The sequence below is a fragment of the Falco punctatus genome, assembly GCF_963210335.1.
Source record: "Falco punctatus genome assembly, chromosome: 13".
NCBI lineage: Eukaryota > Metazoa > Chordata > Aves > Falconiformes > Falconidae > Falco > Falco punctatus.
Genome location: NC_137593.1, coordinates 20,499,843 through 20,517,307, shown reverse-complemented (window position 1 = coordinate 20,517,307; position 17,465 = coordinate 20,499,843). Strand labels below are relative to the sequence as shown.

Here is a 17,465-nt window from a genome sequence, read left to right as displayed (position 1 = left end):
AAGTGAGGATAATTATACCTTGCACTTCACAGTGCTCCTTTGAAGCCTGCGATACAGAATCCACTGTCAGTGCTTACTAAGCCCTCTTCTCTTTATAGCCTAAGCAAGACATTACTATGGACCCAAATCCCATGATTAACATCACCTCCTGTGATCATGGTTCTGATTTCTGAAAGAAAATAGTCATCTCAGATGCTCATTCAGAAGCACAAGATGACCAAGACGTTGCAGAAAACATGCCCATTCCTGCAGAGATTAAAACCTGAAATTAAGAATACCTTGCAATATAATTATCAGAATGCCTCTAGTTTTCCATTCAAGGGAACTGAGAAAAGTGAACTAGAAATTAAATGATTTTATTAAATTACCTGACAATACGTGACCAAATTTGTTGGGTCTTTCTACCCATATTTTTATTTTTTAGAAAGTTTTATTTTACTTTGTTTACCTCCTAAACATACACATCCATACTGATTATTTATTAATGGTACGGAACTGGCTAAAGTTTCAAGAGTGTTATGTACAAAATTTTATTATGGAGCACATACAAATTTGAGGATTGATGAAATAATCGTACTCTTGTCAATCCAAGTTTGGTTACAGATGCCTAAGATATAAAACAAAGAAAAAAGCAAAATGCTTTTCTAGGCCAGTAACTGTAGGATTCACCAATGTATCAAGGAGTCTATCCTGTGCATTTTAAAACAATGGGTAGCATATCACAGTTCTGTGTTTGAAACTTCATGATTTTGTGTATTTAGTGGTAGTAAGAAAAAAAAAAAGTTCTATTCGCTGTAAGAAAGCAAAAAACATTGAGTGCCAAATGTATGCTGAAATCCTTGAATTCAGTCACTCAAACCGCTCTCTTCCTTAGGGCTGCTCTAAACAGCTCCTCTCCATTTATTACCTAGCTCAGATTACACCAAAGCATAGTGCAAAGGCCAGGGGAACATCACAATTTCACCCATATTTTCTAGCATCTGCACTTTTTTTCACAGGTGTTGCTATAAAGGCAAAAAGGCTCTGACCTTAAGGTCAAATCATAGGGCACTTAGGTGTTGGTAGAACAGAAGGAGCTTAAATAACCATGATTTGCACATATGGACCAAACAGGACTCTAGTACAGGCATTTCATTTTTCAAAGTGAATTTTGCAAACAGGCAAATATGTGCCAAATACATCTCTATTATTCGTTGTTCATTTAAAACAACATTTTCCCCTGCATTGTTTTACAGTAATCACAGGAACTATTTTAATCAGTTGACACTAGACATAAAACCAACTGGACTAAAACTCTTCCCTTATACTCTGTTGCTTACTAGTCTCAAGTTTTGTTTAAAATTACATACAGAAAAAGTATCTACGGTCTTTCTAAATCAGAGTCATAGTAGAAACCCATTTGTCAGTGTAAAAAATTTTAATTTGGCGCAGGCAATAAAAAAAAGCATGTTCCATAAAGATGCATCTAAAAATTCATGCCATGTGTAATGTCCTGATTTAACTGGCACTGATCTTCTGAATTATGTTGGTATCCTGCAGTCTCTTAAGATGTTACAGGATATCTTCTTTTCACTAAGCAATTGACCTTACTCCATCATCTGCTGACATTTTCTCTCACACATACTTAATTGACAGACTGCAAAGCAAGTTAAAAAAAACCAAACTAAAACAACAAAAAAACCCCAAATAAAATCCCCCAGGCTACTTTGACTTCCAACCATCTCTGCAGTGAAGTAAGTGGTGCAGTGACACTGTATTCACTATGGCACTAGAGTATCAGCCATCCGCATTGTTACCAAGGTTAAATTCCAATGTCAGGAGAACTGCAAGGAATCTACACACCAGCCCTGGAGAGCTTCTGAATCACTCGTGAAACAGAAAGTAGAAGGCACTTTTTTTTTGTCTATAGCCAAAAGCCACAAACTGCTTGTAATATATTGCATATGACAAGACATAATCCATCCTTTACACTAAATGCATTGTGGAGTAATGTCATGGGAATGTAGGGATCTTGAATGGGCATTAAAAATCCTACAGCATCAGGAATACTAAACAGCACTATATCTAGAAATAGCTTCTTCACTGTGTTAGGGTTATTTTTTGAGGGTTTTTTTTCCAGTTTCTCGAAACTAGTAACTGAAATGGAATATAAACCACTTGCAAATGTCTTCCATACTAAAGCAAACTCTTGATATGTCTATTCAAAAATGAGCTACAGAAGAGTTTTGAAAAGGGATCTTAGCTTTTCAGTTTGGCTTCAATGACAGCTCAGTACCCACCTCCTAGAGGGTCCTCTAACACTCTTACCCCCTTCCTCCAAATAAGAAGCTTTACTATTACCTGTTTTAAGCTTGGTAGAATTAGAACAAGAAGTAACAGACATGGTTTAAACATTCCTTTGGTCAACCTGGGAATCCTATTAACAATATTCTAATAAACCCTTTGAAAGTCTGCCTAAATAACACTGAGCAAAATAGTACTTTGTTAAAAAACAGGAGAAAACAAAAATGTCAATATATGACACAAATACGCATTAAAGCGGTAGGAGACCACTTAGTTGAAGTGTTCTGTTTGGCACTGTGGCAGTGCACTGCAAAACAGGGAGACATCTAACAATTTTTCATTAAATTTCTATGAAATGGCAAGCTCAGTCAGGCTGTCAGGGACTCCTGTGAGTGCCACTGGTTCCGCTGAGTGCAGAATGGAGGCGTTTCTTCAAGCGGAGTCAATTTGAGTCAGTGTCTCATATCTCTGAACACCAAAGCATGCTGTATAAGTAGAATCATAGCTGCTATCCCTTCAGTCTTCTTTTTCTATATTGTATTTACTACGCTTATTTTAGATAGCAGGATAGCTTAGTTGCTGATGCTTGCTCTCTTGCATCAGCCTATGGTCTCTCGGTGAAGTAATGGGGTCAACCTGCTTGCTTTCTCTCTTACATGTATATGCACATACACAGAGGAGATTCTGCACTTAAGGATGTTATTTTTAATTCATGTGCAGCTCACCCTGTATGGAGAAGGAAGAGGGCTGTTACACAACTACTTGTCTAAGCAGCAGGTTCAGTCTCAAAGACAGCAGGTCTTTGAATAAAAGACATAAAAGGCATATATCTTCATATCAATAAAAGGTACATATGAATAAAAGTTATAAACTAAAAGGTCAGGTGTAAAAAGTTGTCTTTTCCAGGCACTGTTAGCCAAAGAGAATACAGTGGGTATCTGGCATATTCATCATTCTAGTCAATTCTTACCTACTCAGGCAATCAGCAGATTGATTAATTGTAAACAGTCCATGAAGCTCATGGCATATGCTTTACTGTAAGTCTCCTTACAAAGCTGTCAACTCACAATTTATACAAAACTTCTAAAAATAGGTCACAGAAAGACAGCAATCCCGTTTTACAACCAGTGAATGCAGTTAATGCCTTTTCATTATCGTTTCATCATAGTGCAGTACGATAGCATATATGATAATACTTAATTCTTGGTGCTTCCTGCTGAGAGCAACCGAAAATTCACGTCAGTTTGTAGGGGAACATTTGAGCTCCAGAACAACCTCGGCTGTACACTGCAGCTCTGTTTTCCTTACCTTCAGTTGCCTTGATCGTGTAGCCATTCTCTTCATTTGGTGGTACTTCAAGAAGCTGCATGACCCTGTCCAGCAAACCATGGATAATCTCAAACCCTGGGCTCTTGTTGTAATAAACTGCACAGAAATGCCTGTAGTTTCTTGCACCTACATCTGAAGAAGGAAACAATTTGGTTACTGGGGAAACTTTATCACACTTCCAACCTTGCCTTTTGCATCTGTTTTCTTCTGCTGTACTGTGAGGCACTTGTGGCTGAAAGAAGAAATGACTATGTCAAATGGCTTCTCTGACACACCTGTGATAAAATCTGAGGAAATAACCCACTTCCCTCTCACAGTCAGAAATGTAAAGAAAGATTTAAAGTATCCTATGCCTTAGGCAGGAAACAGGGTTGTTACGTACATGTATCTTCTACACAGTGACAGGTACTAAGCATATAGTTAAGTGTTAAAGAAATTAAAAACAGACTAGCCAAAATACAAATACTCAGTAAGCATCAATAAACTTGTGATGCTGGTAGGAAAGGTATACATTTATAGAACTCAGCTGCAGAATAACTACCAGTACAAAACAACTAGCCGACAACTTGAAATGAGTAATAACGTTAGCATGGTGATCTCTGAAAAGATGCAAATTCCAAATCACAGCTGATGCTTTTCATGATCATCTTGGACGTCCCTGCAACCAAGTGACCATGATAAACATGTTACATTGCACAAACTGAAGTCTGTGACACAACTGTCTCCCACTTTGGACAGTTCCTTAAGTCAAAAACCTGCCTTCCCCCTCCTGTAAATTTTCTTACATTATTGAGTTCATTAAAATATGTTTTTCTTTTTTAAACTTTCAAAATCACTATGTAGTCGTATGTTGTTAATACTTGTACTTTTAGGCTACTCCGTTGCAATACGCACTCTAGGACTACTCTGGCCTACTTCAAAGTTCTACTCATTGTGGGTTTCAATGTTTTCACTTTTTGAGAGGAACAATTTAGGAATAGAGTTACAGGTCTATTGTCACAGCTGCCGATTAGCAGCAATGAAATTCAAAATACTGATTACTATAGTGAACTCATTGATTGCCTTCAGGTCTTTACCTTCTCAAGATTAAAGTGCAAGCATGTGCTCATTAACGCTGGTGTATACAAAGTTTGCTGAAACCAGGGAAGGACTCTTTAAGTGACTGTCCTCTTCTTCAGGACATTCATATGCTTTGAAAGCATCTTAAGTATATACATTACATTTCAGTTTGGACTAGACCTGCGCTTCTAAAGGAAATCTCCTGATCATCCCCACTTACTGTGCTTTTGTTCACACTGTAAAGCAACCCTTTAAAGCGTGTAACCCAGACTCCTTTCAGTTGCAGTGCAGTCAGGACAGGTGTTCCAGAAGGGCACCTGAATAGCTTCAACCACTGAAGGGCATTCCGCACATCTTCAGACTAGAGCTAGTCCAAAGGACAGCTTACGTGCCTGTAGCACAGACCGTGAATCACCTGCTGATCTCCTCCTGTACTGCACTGCTTTGTAATATCGACATGTAGTGCAACAAGTTACAGCCGGATTTTCACGCACAGATTACTTCCCTTCTAGAGTTCTCTGGCTTCTGCAGTCTCCTAGTTGCTCATGTCTGGATGGACACTCATCTTTCTCCTCTGCTTAACAGTGATTAGATATAGGAAGGAAATGTATTTACTGACAGCAATTGCATTCACTTTTAAAAAAAGCCCACAGACAAACAAAAGTCCTTCAGATGTATAAATACTTGTAATGTTTGCGGGGAAAGAGGGAATAAGAACTTTGAGGGAATAAGAACTTCTTCAGTAGTGCAGGAATGAAGAATGAATGAGTAAAAAGAGAAGTCTGCCTGGTGTGCAAATTAAGGTAGGGCAGCACCATGTGCCGTAGTTGCATGTGTCGGGCTTTCGTATTTCTTTCCAGGAATTACCCAAAAGAAAGGCACTCGCAATCCGGTATATGCCAGGGTGAATTATGTTCTTTATTTATGACACTGAGCGTGTCAGGACCCCTGGGTCACGAAGCACCTCAGCTGGACTTAGTGTTCCCAGGGAAAAAAGGCACTGCACTGCATACTGCTCATGGCAGGAGTGTGGTTAAAGATCCCTACAGGGTTAGTGACTTCATGGGAGTTACAGCTGCACTTATGGTCTGAATTGTACTTCCACATAGCACACAGGATCAGAACTGAGCGCCTCAGACCTCAAGAGGCCGTTCTTTTCTATAGGCATCAGTTGTTTGCTGCTGCATTCAATCGAAGAAATAAGGGACATAAAAATCAACAGGAGCCAAGCTCAAATGAAGAAAAGGAGTGGGGTTCTTCAGGCAGCATAGAGATAAGTAGTGAAGCTTCTTCCCCACAGGATTTGGTGGATGCTAGAAGTTTACACAGCTCTGAGGAGGCAGAAGAAGTTAATAGCAGGTAAATCTGTCACTTCTTACTACAAAGAACTGTGATTGAGGTGGGAAGTCCCTGAGCTGCTCATGGCTATACTCTGGAAGCGTGCACCCTGCATACCTGCTCTCATGCTTTTCCCTTGACAAGCACTTCCAGCGAGTATTACAGACAGGTTATGGGGCTAAATGAGCCTTTGCTCTGACCTGCCACAGCTGATCTTTGTGCTTGATGTACAACGAGCTTAAATACAGGCAGAAACTTCAGCACTCATTGCATGTTCCCTGAATTGTTCTACCATGTAAGAAATCAGAGACTATTTAAAAATTAAATTTACATATTGTTTATTTGCTCCAACTAACCATTTAGTAAAAAAAAAAATCTGTCAAAAACTAAACAGGAAAACATTTACCAAGTTACTAGAAATACACAGATTAAAAAGGACTGCAAAATACAGGAGCAAGAGCCTACACAAAAGATGAAAGCACAGCCTTTTTAAGCCAAAAGTCATTCAAAACTTCTAGGGCAGCAACGTGGCAATACAGCTGCAAGTTCTCCCAGTCACCAAAAGCTGAACTTACTGTGGCAGTAAATGTGCATTTTGTCACTCAGGATCTTTTTCCTGTCATAATAATTCGCAGTGTTAAATAATGCTGGAGAATCCAATCCTGAAGTTAAAATGGCAACACAGAAAAGTAAAGGCTACAGAGAAACTATCACTAAATACAAGATCTGATTTTTGGTCTGAGCATGGTGGCTGTTCTGTCCCATTATATGTATCTCTGTTTCCCAGATCTACTAAGAAACTAATCAATAATACAGTCATGAATGGTGGATAATTTATTTTCATGTTGTATTGAGCAACAGAAAAGAAGAAAATGTTTTCCCCTTCTCTAAGATAGCAACTTATTTAGGCTAGGCATTCATTAGAATGACTTCCTTTTTTTCTGAGAGTCATTATGTTAGCAGAATTTGTGACAACTATCTGAATTTTAATTTCATTATTATTCAGATAGTCACTGGTGTCTTCAGATCAGTATTCTTACCTAAAGCATCAGAAAGAAATACACACCACAATTTTTATACCTCATGTTTTCAACTGTAGAAATCCTTGGTAAAGGAAAATTCTTAAAAATTCTGTGTTATAAACTTACTCCTTTACAGAGTTGTATTACAAGACAAGAATTTTATTCACTTCAGGCAATAGGAAATAGAAAAGAAAGTATTAGGAACTTAAGGCAAAAGCTGGCGGCTGTTAGAAATGCTTCAGTTCTTTATAACTCACTTAAGAGATCTATTGTGTCATGCCATGAAACATTCCTATTTTTTAAATAAGCTTGCCAAGTATGTCAACCTAAATTTTATATATATATATATATTTCTAAGACTTCAAAGGGCTTCCTGGGGATGCTGCTGAAAAACAATCCAAAGGATGGGCAGCTGGTTAGGAATATGTGAGCCAAAAAAGTGCAGAGGAAGATAAAGCTGTGTTGTATGCTGCCCCCTTCCCAATTAGAGATGCTTCAGAAAAATGACTTGGTGATCTGAAAGGGGGCACCTGCTCATTAAAACCTGTTTCTCAGCCTCACAAAAATCCCAAACTATTTCCTGCATATAACTGACACTTCCAGACAGTTTGGAAAAATGCTTCAAAATATGGCAGCAGCTGTACTCACAAATGATGTAAATTGTGCTAAGTGTGTGCTACCATAAGCTTGCCAGATTCTCCTAGATAACTGGTCAGAGGTGATTTTCTAATGGATTAATTTCTTTTGTCGTGGTAAGGGAGAGAAAGGGTGTTCTGTTACGACTGGTGGTGTAAAGTGATGACTTATATGCTGAACTAGTGTAACTATCCTACCAGAACTGACTATCTGGCATTACAAGTTAACCACACAAATGCTGCATAACATACCCAAAATCAGCACGCTTCCTCCTGCCTTGAGAAGAAACATTTCTGCTCAGATTTGGCTCCTTTTAGTTATATTAAATCTGGCACACATTTTGCTAATTTAGGACGTCAAACCTTTCTGCCAGATATGTCTGAAGAGAAGTATGTTCAGTTCACCTTGGTAAGCATGAATTCTGTGTAAGAAGGTATTTTATTAAAAACCAGTGTGTTTAAAAGAGCTAGCTTCATTCACACATGAATGAGTACAAGATGCCATTTCAAATACAGTTAATGTCAGTACTCTTTTGACCCATACTTTTTAAATTATTAATTGGAAATTCTGCATGCCAAAATCATGAAATAATAAAATTAAATTAGTCAGTCTGATGACATAAGCCTTCTGCAGGAAATCTCATTCCATATGTGAGAGGACAACCCCACATTTTTCAGTGATTGCAGAGTTACAAGTTATTTCTTTCTCCCCTCCCCTTTCAAACTGTTTATTAGGCAAGTTTAATTTTGGAAGTAAATTTGGGAAAGAAAGTAGTTATTCTAAACACAACATTAAAACCAATTTCAGATACTGTTCACAGTCTGCAAGTGGTCGACCCATGGCAGTACTGCCCAAGAACACAGGGTACAAAGCTGCTGCCTCAGAAGTCTTTATCTTTCATCTGTTGCAATGATTCCCATCAAAATGAAGTACACTACAAAATCAGTCTTCATAAAACTATTAAGCAGTCATCCACATAAATGAAAGCTTTCAAGAGCTACAATTAACACACACAAAATAAAAGTAACAATTTAACTTGCGAATTTTATAAAGCCAGAATAAACGCACTCCTTAGACCAAGATCAACAGCCCCACCCTTGGTTCTGAAGAATGCTGATGCTGTTCTGCTATATATACCAACGGGTTTTTGCATTCTAGCTAACTGCTGCCCTACAAGGAATAAGCTGCACCACCAAACTGTCTGTATTTAATAAAAAAAGATTCTACGTGGTTTGCTAAAACTGCTTATTTTGCTTGGCAAGGCTCTTTTTCCTTTAAAAGAAAAAAAGTAATTTACAAATTAAATTCATCACCAAAGCAATTTACTTGCCATTTTGTTTATGCCTTATATAAACCTTTGTTTTGCAGATCCCATATACCTTAAACACAACTGCTAAAATGTGAAACCAGATAATGAAACAACAGAACCATTTCTGCTGCTGAATTTAAAGTCATGTCAGCCTTTTTCACTGAGGCAAAACTTGAGAGTTGTAACTCAGTATACATGCACTTCCTCCCAAAAGTTGTAGCTTGTGCACTCCTTTTCCCCTAATATACTGCATAGAAAGAAATGTATCAGTAAATTTTAGACAAACATTTAACATTTAAAAATCCATTTTTACACTTCATTTTACGTTGATACATTTTTCCAGATAAAAAGGGTAATTTGAAATTTTGATCCTGTACAGTGAAATCAGTGCAAAGAGGCCCCACCACACAGGGAGGATTTCATTGAAGCTTTTGAAAAGTGAGCTAGCCGCTTTGGCTGTTTCATGTAAAATGATTAAGGTTAGAGAACAATTCAAAGGCAGCCACGCTTTCTTAGCATAGTTGGATGAAGTGGAAAGATTTATAGATGAGATGGTAAATTGTATACTGTTGAGCTTTTTATTTTTTTATACATTTTTACACACAGACTTGCTCCATTCTTTACCCTTTATCTGGGCTACCAATCTTAATTCTTCACATTGGTTGTCAGTTTTCCAAAAGATTATTTTGGAGAACAAGCAATCCTGTTTAGAGATGCTGGAAAGATGGCAAAGGGATTGCAGTTGAGACACACTAGCCCCAAAATTTTCCTCTGAACTATAGCTCTCCAGAACAGAATCTGTCTGCAAACACAACCTGCTGTGCCCAGACATGAGACACACTGCTCTTCAGCTGGCACAGCACTGCCTGTCTTTGAGACTGCAGCAATTTAAGCAGGCTCTAGTACTGTAACAGCAGCATGCCTTCAATATTGACTGCTTTCCAAGGTTTGAACCACTTGAAAACATTTCCAGCAGGTAGCTTCTCTCATGATTAAGAACAAGTAAAAATGGGTGCATCAACATAAGCAACTTAGAGCAGGTTCTTCTTTGGTGCTGAACTGTCTTGCATTTATCCTTGCAGTCTTGCGGTGTACTTGACAGATTTTAGAGGCCTATTTAGATGCCTAAAAATATTTGCAACGTACCTACTTCCACTTTTGAGAGAGCAAAATGGAACTGTACCTCCTGCCACTCTAAAATCTAGCCTGTTATGCCAATCTCTTAACTCGCACTGTGCACAAAAACGAAAATCCCCAACGCAGTACGTAACAACTCTTACACTTTTAAAGAAATACAGATTTACTTACTCCTACCATTTGGTATGTAACCATATTTCCATTATCAAAGATTCTGAGGAACTTCCTCTTACCTGTATTAGGATCTTTTACTACTATGTCAGAAATCTCAAAGAGTTTGAGAGGCAAGGGCATCTTTCGGTTAGCGGCAATAGTTTTCAGTAGCCCAGGAAGGAGGGTTGTACGTGCCACCTGCAGGATAAACATGGATGCTGCAAGTGAAAAACCTTCCAAAACAGCTAATGTTACTTTTTAAAATGTTTTTCTCATTTGTAACAAGACTTTAGAAGTAGTCAGGTGCTAATACTTCGCTTCTCTCTTATGTTGAGGCATCTTTGCTTTGAAATTATTAAACCTGAAGATGTACGCTGTGTGCGTGTTCTTTACACTGCATTTTCTAAAGGAGCATAAAGGTGAGCTTCAGCTTTGCACAGATGCTTCAGCTGCAGTGCAGGGTAGAAAAACAAATAATATGGAAAGAAGTGCAAAAGAATTCCCATAAATTCGATCTCAGTTACGCAAAAGGCAAATACTAAGTGTTATGTTGGAAATATTAGGTGCTATCTGAACTATTCTCTTGATACCTCCAGGAATCAATCAATGACACAGGCAGAACCTAAGTAACAGAAACTGATATATTCAGATCACAGTTGTGGACAACCTAAAATACATAGAAAACACATGCAAAGAACCAAGCAAGAGGTAAACATATTACTGTTTTTACAGATGCATTAACACATATTCCTGTGTTCTCCACTCAGATACTTCCTTAGAAGTGAACTATTTTTTTTTTCAAACGGGAAGAGTCTGATGCAGTAAATCTAATGGAAAAGGGATGGGAGTGACTGCTGCTTGACTGCAGGTAAAAAGTTACCATGTGCTCAGCCACAGTTACTTTCTTATCATTGGTCATGCAGCATTTCTATCTATTTATACTTTTCCTAACCAATGAAGAGTTTCAGTTGCACGCTCAGCTATTAAGAGGATCCCTGGCATCATTCTGCCCTTGCCTTGCTGGCAGAGGATAGAGGATGGGGGAAAAGCCATCCTGAGAATCCCATCACAGTTAACATGTAAAGCTGAAAGTTTACAGTGCATCACAAAGAGTAATCCTTCCAAGTTCTGGGGTGGCCTACAGATTTTGAAGAATAGGAATGTGAAATTGTACCTGGCTAGATGGGCTGTCACTTTTTCTCTTTGTTCACACTCAGTACTTTTTGTGGTATATTCTATATTGCTCGGTTGTAATCACCATGCCAAATGGCATATATGAACAGGTGACAATAGTCTAAACAGGTCATGACAGTGTCTGTGTGACTGCTTTTTTGTGGTACCAAATAGAACAGAAAATACATTAAGGTACCCAAAATTTCTGTTCTTGAATTTCAGAGCAGCAGAAACCTGTTTTTAGTATTACAGGTAAGATCTAGAAGGGTGGTTTGGCCACTCAGAGAAATCAGACTTACTGAAGATGATCTTGAGGGGAAAAAACAAATCACAAAACATTTATACCCACAGACTGCTGAAACTTTCCCAAACCTTTCTAGTGAGTGTTTACCTTTGTATTTCTTAGGTTAGAAAGAAAAAAAGCTTCCAAATTTACCTTCCCTGTAAACTAAAGAAAGCATCTTTTTCAAAAAACACTCTCTAGAAGAAATGCAACAACTATGGGTACACTTTTAGGTATTTTCAGAATTGTTCAGAATACTGTACCTGAGCTCTCACCTTCTGCTCTAGCAAAGATCAAATGATCTAGAAGTGGGTATTAAAATACTTAAAGAGCAATACAGGTTTGTTTGGTTTTTTAAGAGTAATAATGGTTAATAATTTTTAAAAAAAGATTCCCTTTCCAGAGCTTATGAAATTTAGAGACTGCCAGATCTAGTAGTTCCATTTATATTGAATGACTTTTCTAGATGCAGGAGTTGATCAATCATCTGGGACTTTCTGTAATAAGACAGCTCAATTTTGCCACATGCTGTCATACAGAGCATGGTATTTTACTTCATTGAAAAGCTAACAGTATTTCACACCACATAAGGTATTTCCCAGTGAAGGAGTAACGGAAGATGACCGCTACCAAGTTTAGCATATAAATATCCACACCCTCTTTAATGCAGGAAAAGTAGCTGTTGGTTCCTTTCTCTCCTCTATAAATACAGAATCTGTGACAATGTTGCTCTCAAAATTTGACCAGAATCATCTCACCTGAAATTCTGCAGTTTTGGGGTTTGCTATGCGCACTGCTTTTGTTGCAGAGATATCCATGCCAAGTTTATCTGCAACATCTTCTTGAGAACACTAAGAGGAAGAGATGAAAAAAACACCAAGGTCATGTAGTTAAAATAGGCGGTAAGCCAGTGATGAAATTTGGTATCAAGAACGAACAATGCAATTGTAGCTTTTGCTCTGTGGCCCCACAATATATGCTCTCACGTGCAACAGCCACTCATAATAAATATCAAGCCTCAGTCTTAAAACTAAGTAGGCAAACTGGTTTATCTACTAATGTTAATTACTAACCAAAATAAAGCTAGTTTAAAAAAAAAAAAAGAAAGAAAAAGGCAAGTGTTTATTTAGGCTTCTGTCATGGATTGCTGTAATCTGTTTTAAAAACAGAAAATCAGGGGTTCAGATTCTGCCCCCTGACTTGCAACGGGTGAAGTATTTTATTCTGAAAATAGCACTTGTAAAGGGATTGGTACCTGAGCTTCCTCACAAAGAAAACAATCCTTTGGGGGCTACTTAACAGACAGTAAAGTACTGCCTGTGAAAAACAGGTCATATGGCCAAGCCTTCAACTTTCATAGCTGCATAGGATACTCATAGTTCATTGCTGTTTTCATTTTTTAAGTTGGAGTATTTTTAAAGCCCTTATTCTCAAGGTGTATTTTTAAGCTGGTTAGTAAAGCAATACATGTGCACTTTATCAGGCTCAGCTGATGTCTGTGCACATACAGTGACAGATGCTACTGATAAGATCCACCCTACAGATTTCAGAATTTATAGCTTTATTAATGTATTAAAGAAACCAATAGCAGGCTAGGCATGTAATTGAGGATTTGCTAGAATACTTCAGTCTCCCAGAAGTGTTCCCTTTGCACTGGCAGAACTCCAAAAAGTGTGTTGATAGACCAAACGTGAGGAAAATGAGCAGATGATACCATCTGAAAAAGTGGATTATTGAATTAAAAAAAACAAAAAATCTTAAATGACTGCTGACCTTAGGAGGAGAAAACTGTGTTAAACAGTTTTCAGATGTGTATCTAAACAGTATGTTACTGCAATTTAACTAAATGCATTTTGGCTAAATTGGAGCTCCTCACAGAAAGCGATGTTATTGTGTACAAGTATAATTTGGGGCTCAAACCAAGAAACAGATTGTATACACAAAAACATAAGCAATGTTTGTCATGTAACACTGGGCTACAGAATGTTGTAGCATAAATGATATTTGCCATAGTCACAAGCCTCACAATGGTGTTTTAATAAAGTGCCAGTGACACGATAGACTATGGATTTCACCATGTCACAGCAGAAATACAAATATGTAATGTGATAACATGATATTCTGATCTGATCTTACAAAATTCTGCTGTTGCAGTTTGTAAAGGTCCTCAGTTGTAGTGACATAATATATTCAACGTTTTTAAGCATATTATCTATTCAGTGCTGAAAGAGCTGAATTATACTTATTAATGAATAAGCAAAATCTATAAAAGCTTGACCATGGTATACTTATTATTTCCCATACGTCGTACTACCACAGGGAGTCCAAATATCTTTGTCAAATACTAGCACCGCAGGAAGTAATACTAGTTATTATCCCGATTACTTAAATGAGTTAATAACAAAATATTAAAACTGGAATATATTTTTGAGACTTTGAATTACTCCAAATTTTGCTTTTGAAGCTCTATGAAATCTGAAGGTGTTTAAAATTGTATTCAATCCATTTGGATTACCAACTTTGGTTGCAATACCTGAACTTTTCAAATGCATAGAAGTGTTTTAGGAGCCTGCATCTCTGTACCTTAAAATCTTTGAGTAAATTACCAATAAATAATCTGCGATCAGATAAATATCTCTTAAAAGGTTATGTACTTTCAGGGATGTATAGTCCTGGTCATCTAGTAAGTTTTAAGTTCAGGAAAAGGTTGAGAAATTTCGGTTTTAGTAGCATATATGATGGAAGTTCCCCATAAGCTAAAAAGTCCACAAATTGCACCTTAAAGCAAAGGCTTTAAGCAGATCTTGCAACAGAAAGGACTTTCTAAAATGCATTATGTCCTTTCAATAGCTAACTATGCCAGTGTCCATGTATGGACAGTTACCATAATCATTTGGAGGGCATGGGGTGCTTTTTCATAGTAGATCAGGTTCTCTGACCCAGTTCACAACTATGGCGAAGGGGCATGAACAAGTGGCTGTGACAAAGATGGTGCTTCCTACTGAACATTTTATTTCAATGAAACAATCCTGCTGCAGGATTAATAAAATTTCAGTATTAGAAATTATGCCAGCTGTTAGTACTGGAGAGGCACATGTTGCTGCAGAGCCCTAATTCTTGGTAAAAGACTATGGCATGGCTGTAACAAATAATACAAATAATACCTGCAACCAGTGGTAACAACAATCACTGTATTTTTATTTGCTCTTCCATGTAAAAAAAAAAACAACCACCTGTGGTGAAATTTACAGAGGAATTTGTGTCCCCTTAGCGTGGATTATAACTTTTTTACAGGCATTCTTAAACTCTTTGCTGACTGAATAACTACGTATCAGCTTAGTATCTAATGCAAGGAATCATGGGCAAGTGACAAAACTAAGGAGACAAACAGAAACGGGGTAATCTCTAACTGTAGTAATAGCCACCAGAAAGTTCCACATTTTTATGTTTGTTCTCCAGATTATCAAACTATGATGAATTTCACATCTGGTCATCAAAGTCTTGAGAGAGACTTGTTGTCTTACAATAGTCATCCTATCAAGTTAAATTAAAAACAGTAATTCTGCAGCTATGTTAGCCTTTATACTCGGAACTACATGCCACGTTAACAGTGACTCATTCAATTTCTCTGACCTACAAACTCAGAAAATATTATCCTATAATTCCAAAGCACTAGCAAACAATGACCTGCCAAAACAGTAACAGATAATACCGGTACATTTATACAATAACATATCCTCAGACCATCCTCTGCAGCTTTGGCTGCATCGCTGTTCCAACATGTAACTAAGACAAATATGAAATCAATATAATATACCAGGGCAAAAGTGAGTGCTTCAGTGAATCCAGCAGCTGCCAAGTCCAGTCTCAGAAGTTCTGTGAGCTTATTGAGGGGGAGCTAAAATGAAACAAAAAAAGTTTTCAACTTCCATCTATAAACATTCTTGTATTCTTTCCTGAGGTGATTCTGCTTGTTACATTATGGTGAATTTACTAGGGATGTACTATGCTTGTGTGCTTAAAATTTGTGAAAGCATCAGCCAGATGCCTTTAGGCTTGCCTGAGGAAATGAATCTCCCAATTAGAGATTTAATATGGGCTCCCTACTTAAACCCTGTCTTTTTTCAAGTACCAGCAACCACTGGTCTTGGACTTATCAAATCAGTGGGGCATCTGTTTTGTATCCCATCCATGGTAAATACTTCTCAAGGCAAAGCATGTCAAAATATTTAATTCCTAGGTCCTGTTTTCCCCAAAGCTCTTCTGGCATGCACTAGTCATTTACAGACAACAGAGCATTTATTTGAAGGGGCAATCTTACTTGATTAGCTATGGTGTACGTTTTCGGAATAGTCATCTGAATGTTGTTATAACCATAAGCTATTGCTGCATCTTCTACGATATCACATGCATGCATAATGTCCGCTCTGGTAGGAGGGATTTCAATCTCTATATTGTTCCCATTCCCTATGACGTGTGACTTCAAACACATCCTAGTCAGCAGCTTTGCAAGGCTTGATGGAGTTTCACTGAAACAAAACAAGAGAGTAGAAATTTATGGATCTTGCACTGTATCGTCTGGCTTTTTAAAGTAATCAATGTTTCTGCTGCATTGCCTTATATCCTGAAGCATCTCCAAGTGTGTTACGGACTGTACATAGACTTAGCATTCGATCAGAACCAGCTCAGGTTCTGACTCTTGAGACAGTCATTTTTCTTTACTTCGTAACAGTTGTGTGAGGCCATAAAGAATCATTCACTTTCCTTGAAAAGAGGGGAAGGAGTCTTACAGAGTTGATCTTATTATCCAGGAGAGCCCCTGAATTTTTGTTAAATTAAAACAACAAAAAAAGCACACAGTGTAAACATTTTTAATACAATGCAATAATCAGTATTTTCTAGTACCATTTTCACGACTAATGAAAACTATGTTTGCATTTGCAGTAACACACCTGATCCCTATTTTCTTGTTAATGTGATCAGATTTCACCTTCTCTTTTCGGTAAGCCAGTTCCTAAAAAGAAAGACAAAGCTTTTCAGTATACACAACATCTGCCATTTCTACCTAAGAGGATTCAATTTTGACGTCTTAGTAGCCCAACTCCTTCTAATTACAATACTAAAATGACATACAGAGAGGGCCAGTGTGGAATATTAGGCTAAACTAAGTATTTTAAGGTAACGGGATTCTCGAAAATGTGTTACAGTACTGGATGTAAAAGCTGTTCTCAGTTAAGCTAGAAGGTTGAATGCAGCATGAAATCCCCATTACTGAAACTTCCGATAATTTCTGATATATGCAAGCAACAGAGTTGCTGAAAGTTTCTAGTCACCAGTTTATTCTAAGTCAAAGCCCTAAAGCAATGAATGGTCATGCATAAGATCTCATGGTCTAGTACAGATCAAATGACTTTTAGGAGGAAAAGGAAAGAAAACTTTCTATTTCTATATTGGCACAGAAGTATCTACTGGCATTTTACTTAGAAAGTTTGCAACATATTTAAGAAAGTTACTTTGTATGTATTTACTAAGGTGTTTCTAAACTTCCAGATATACAAATCCTTAAAAAGATTAGCACCTAAAACTTTGGGGATTTTTTGCTCTATTTTGTCTAGGAAAGCTACTTTGGTTACTGCAGAGATTTCTGTTTTGTTGGATATCTCTTCAAGATTCTAGGTCTTTCCTCTGTTGATTAAAGCTGACATTGCTAAGAGAAAAAGCTAAAACACCACTAGAAAAACTT

General features: G+C 37.5%; 1 protein-coding gene and 1 long non-coding RNA gene across 2 annotated transcripts in view; both read right to left on the bottom strand.

Moving 5' to 3' along the window:
- LOC308072352 overlaps positions 1-17,465 on the bottom strand; it is a 272,072-nt gene that overhangs the window by 230,566 nt on the left and 24,041 nt on the right. The window lies entirely within an intron of this gene.
- The window catches only part of FARSB (phenylalanyl-tRNA synthetase subunit beta), a 42,175-nt gene that overhangs the window by 12,630 nt on the left and 12,080 nt on the right, over positions 1-17,465 (bottom strand). The window contains exons 11-16 of the mRNA XM_080409026.1: positions 16,675-16,736; positions 16,044-16,251; positions 15,540-15,620; positions 12,481-12,573; positions 10,347-10,464; positions 3,592-3,744 (exon numbers count right to left, since the gene is read on the bottom strand). Of these exons, the coding sequence (XP_080265152.1) occupies positions 3,592-3,744; positions 10,347-10,464; positions 12,481-12,573; positions 15,540-15,620; positions 16,044-16,251; positions 16,675-16,736 (715 nt within the window). The remainder of the gene's footprint in view (positions 1-3,591; positions 3,745-10,346; positions 10,465-12,480; positions 12,574-15,539; positions 15,621-16,043; positions 16,252-16,674; positions 16,737-17,465) is intronic.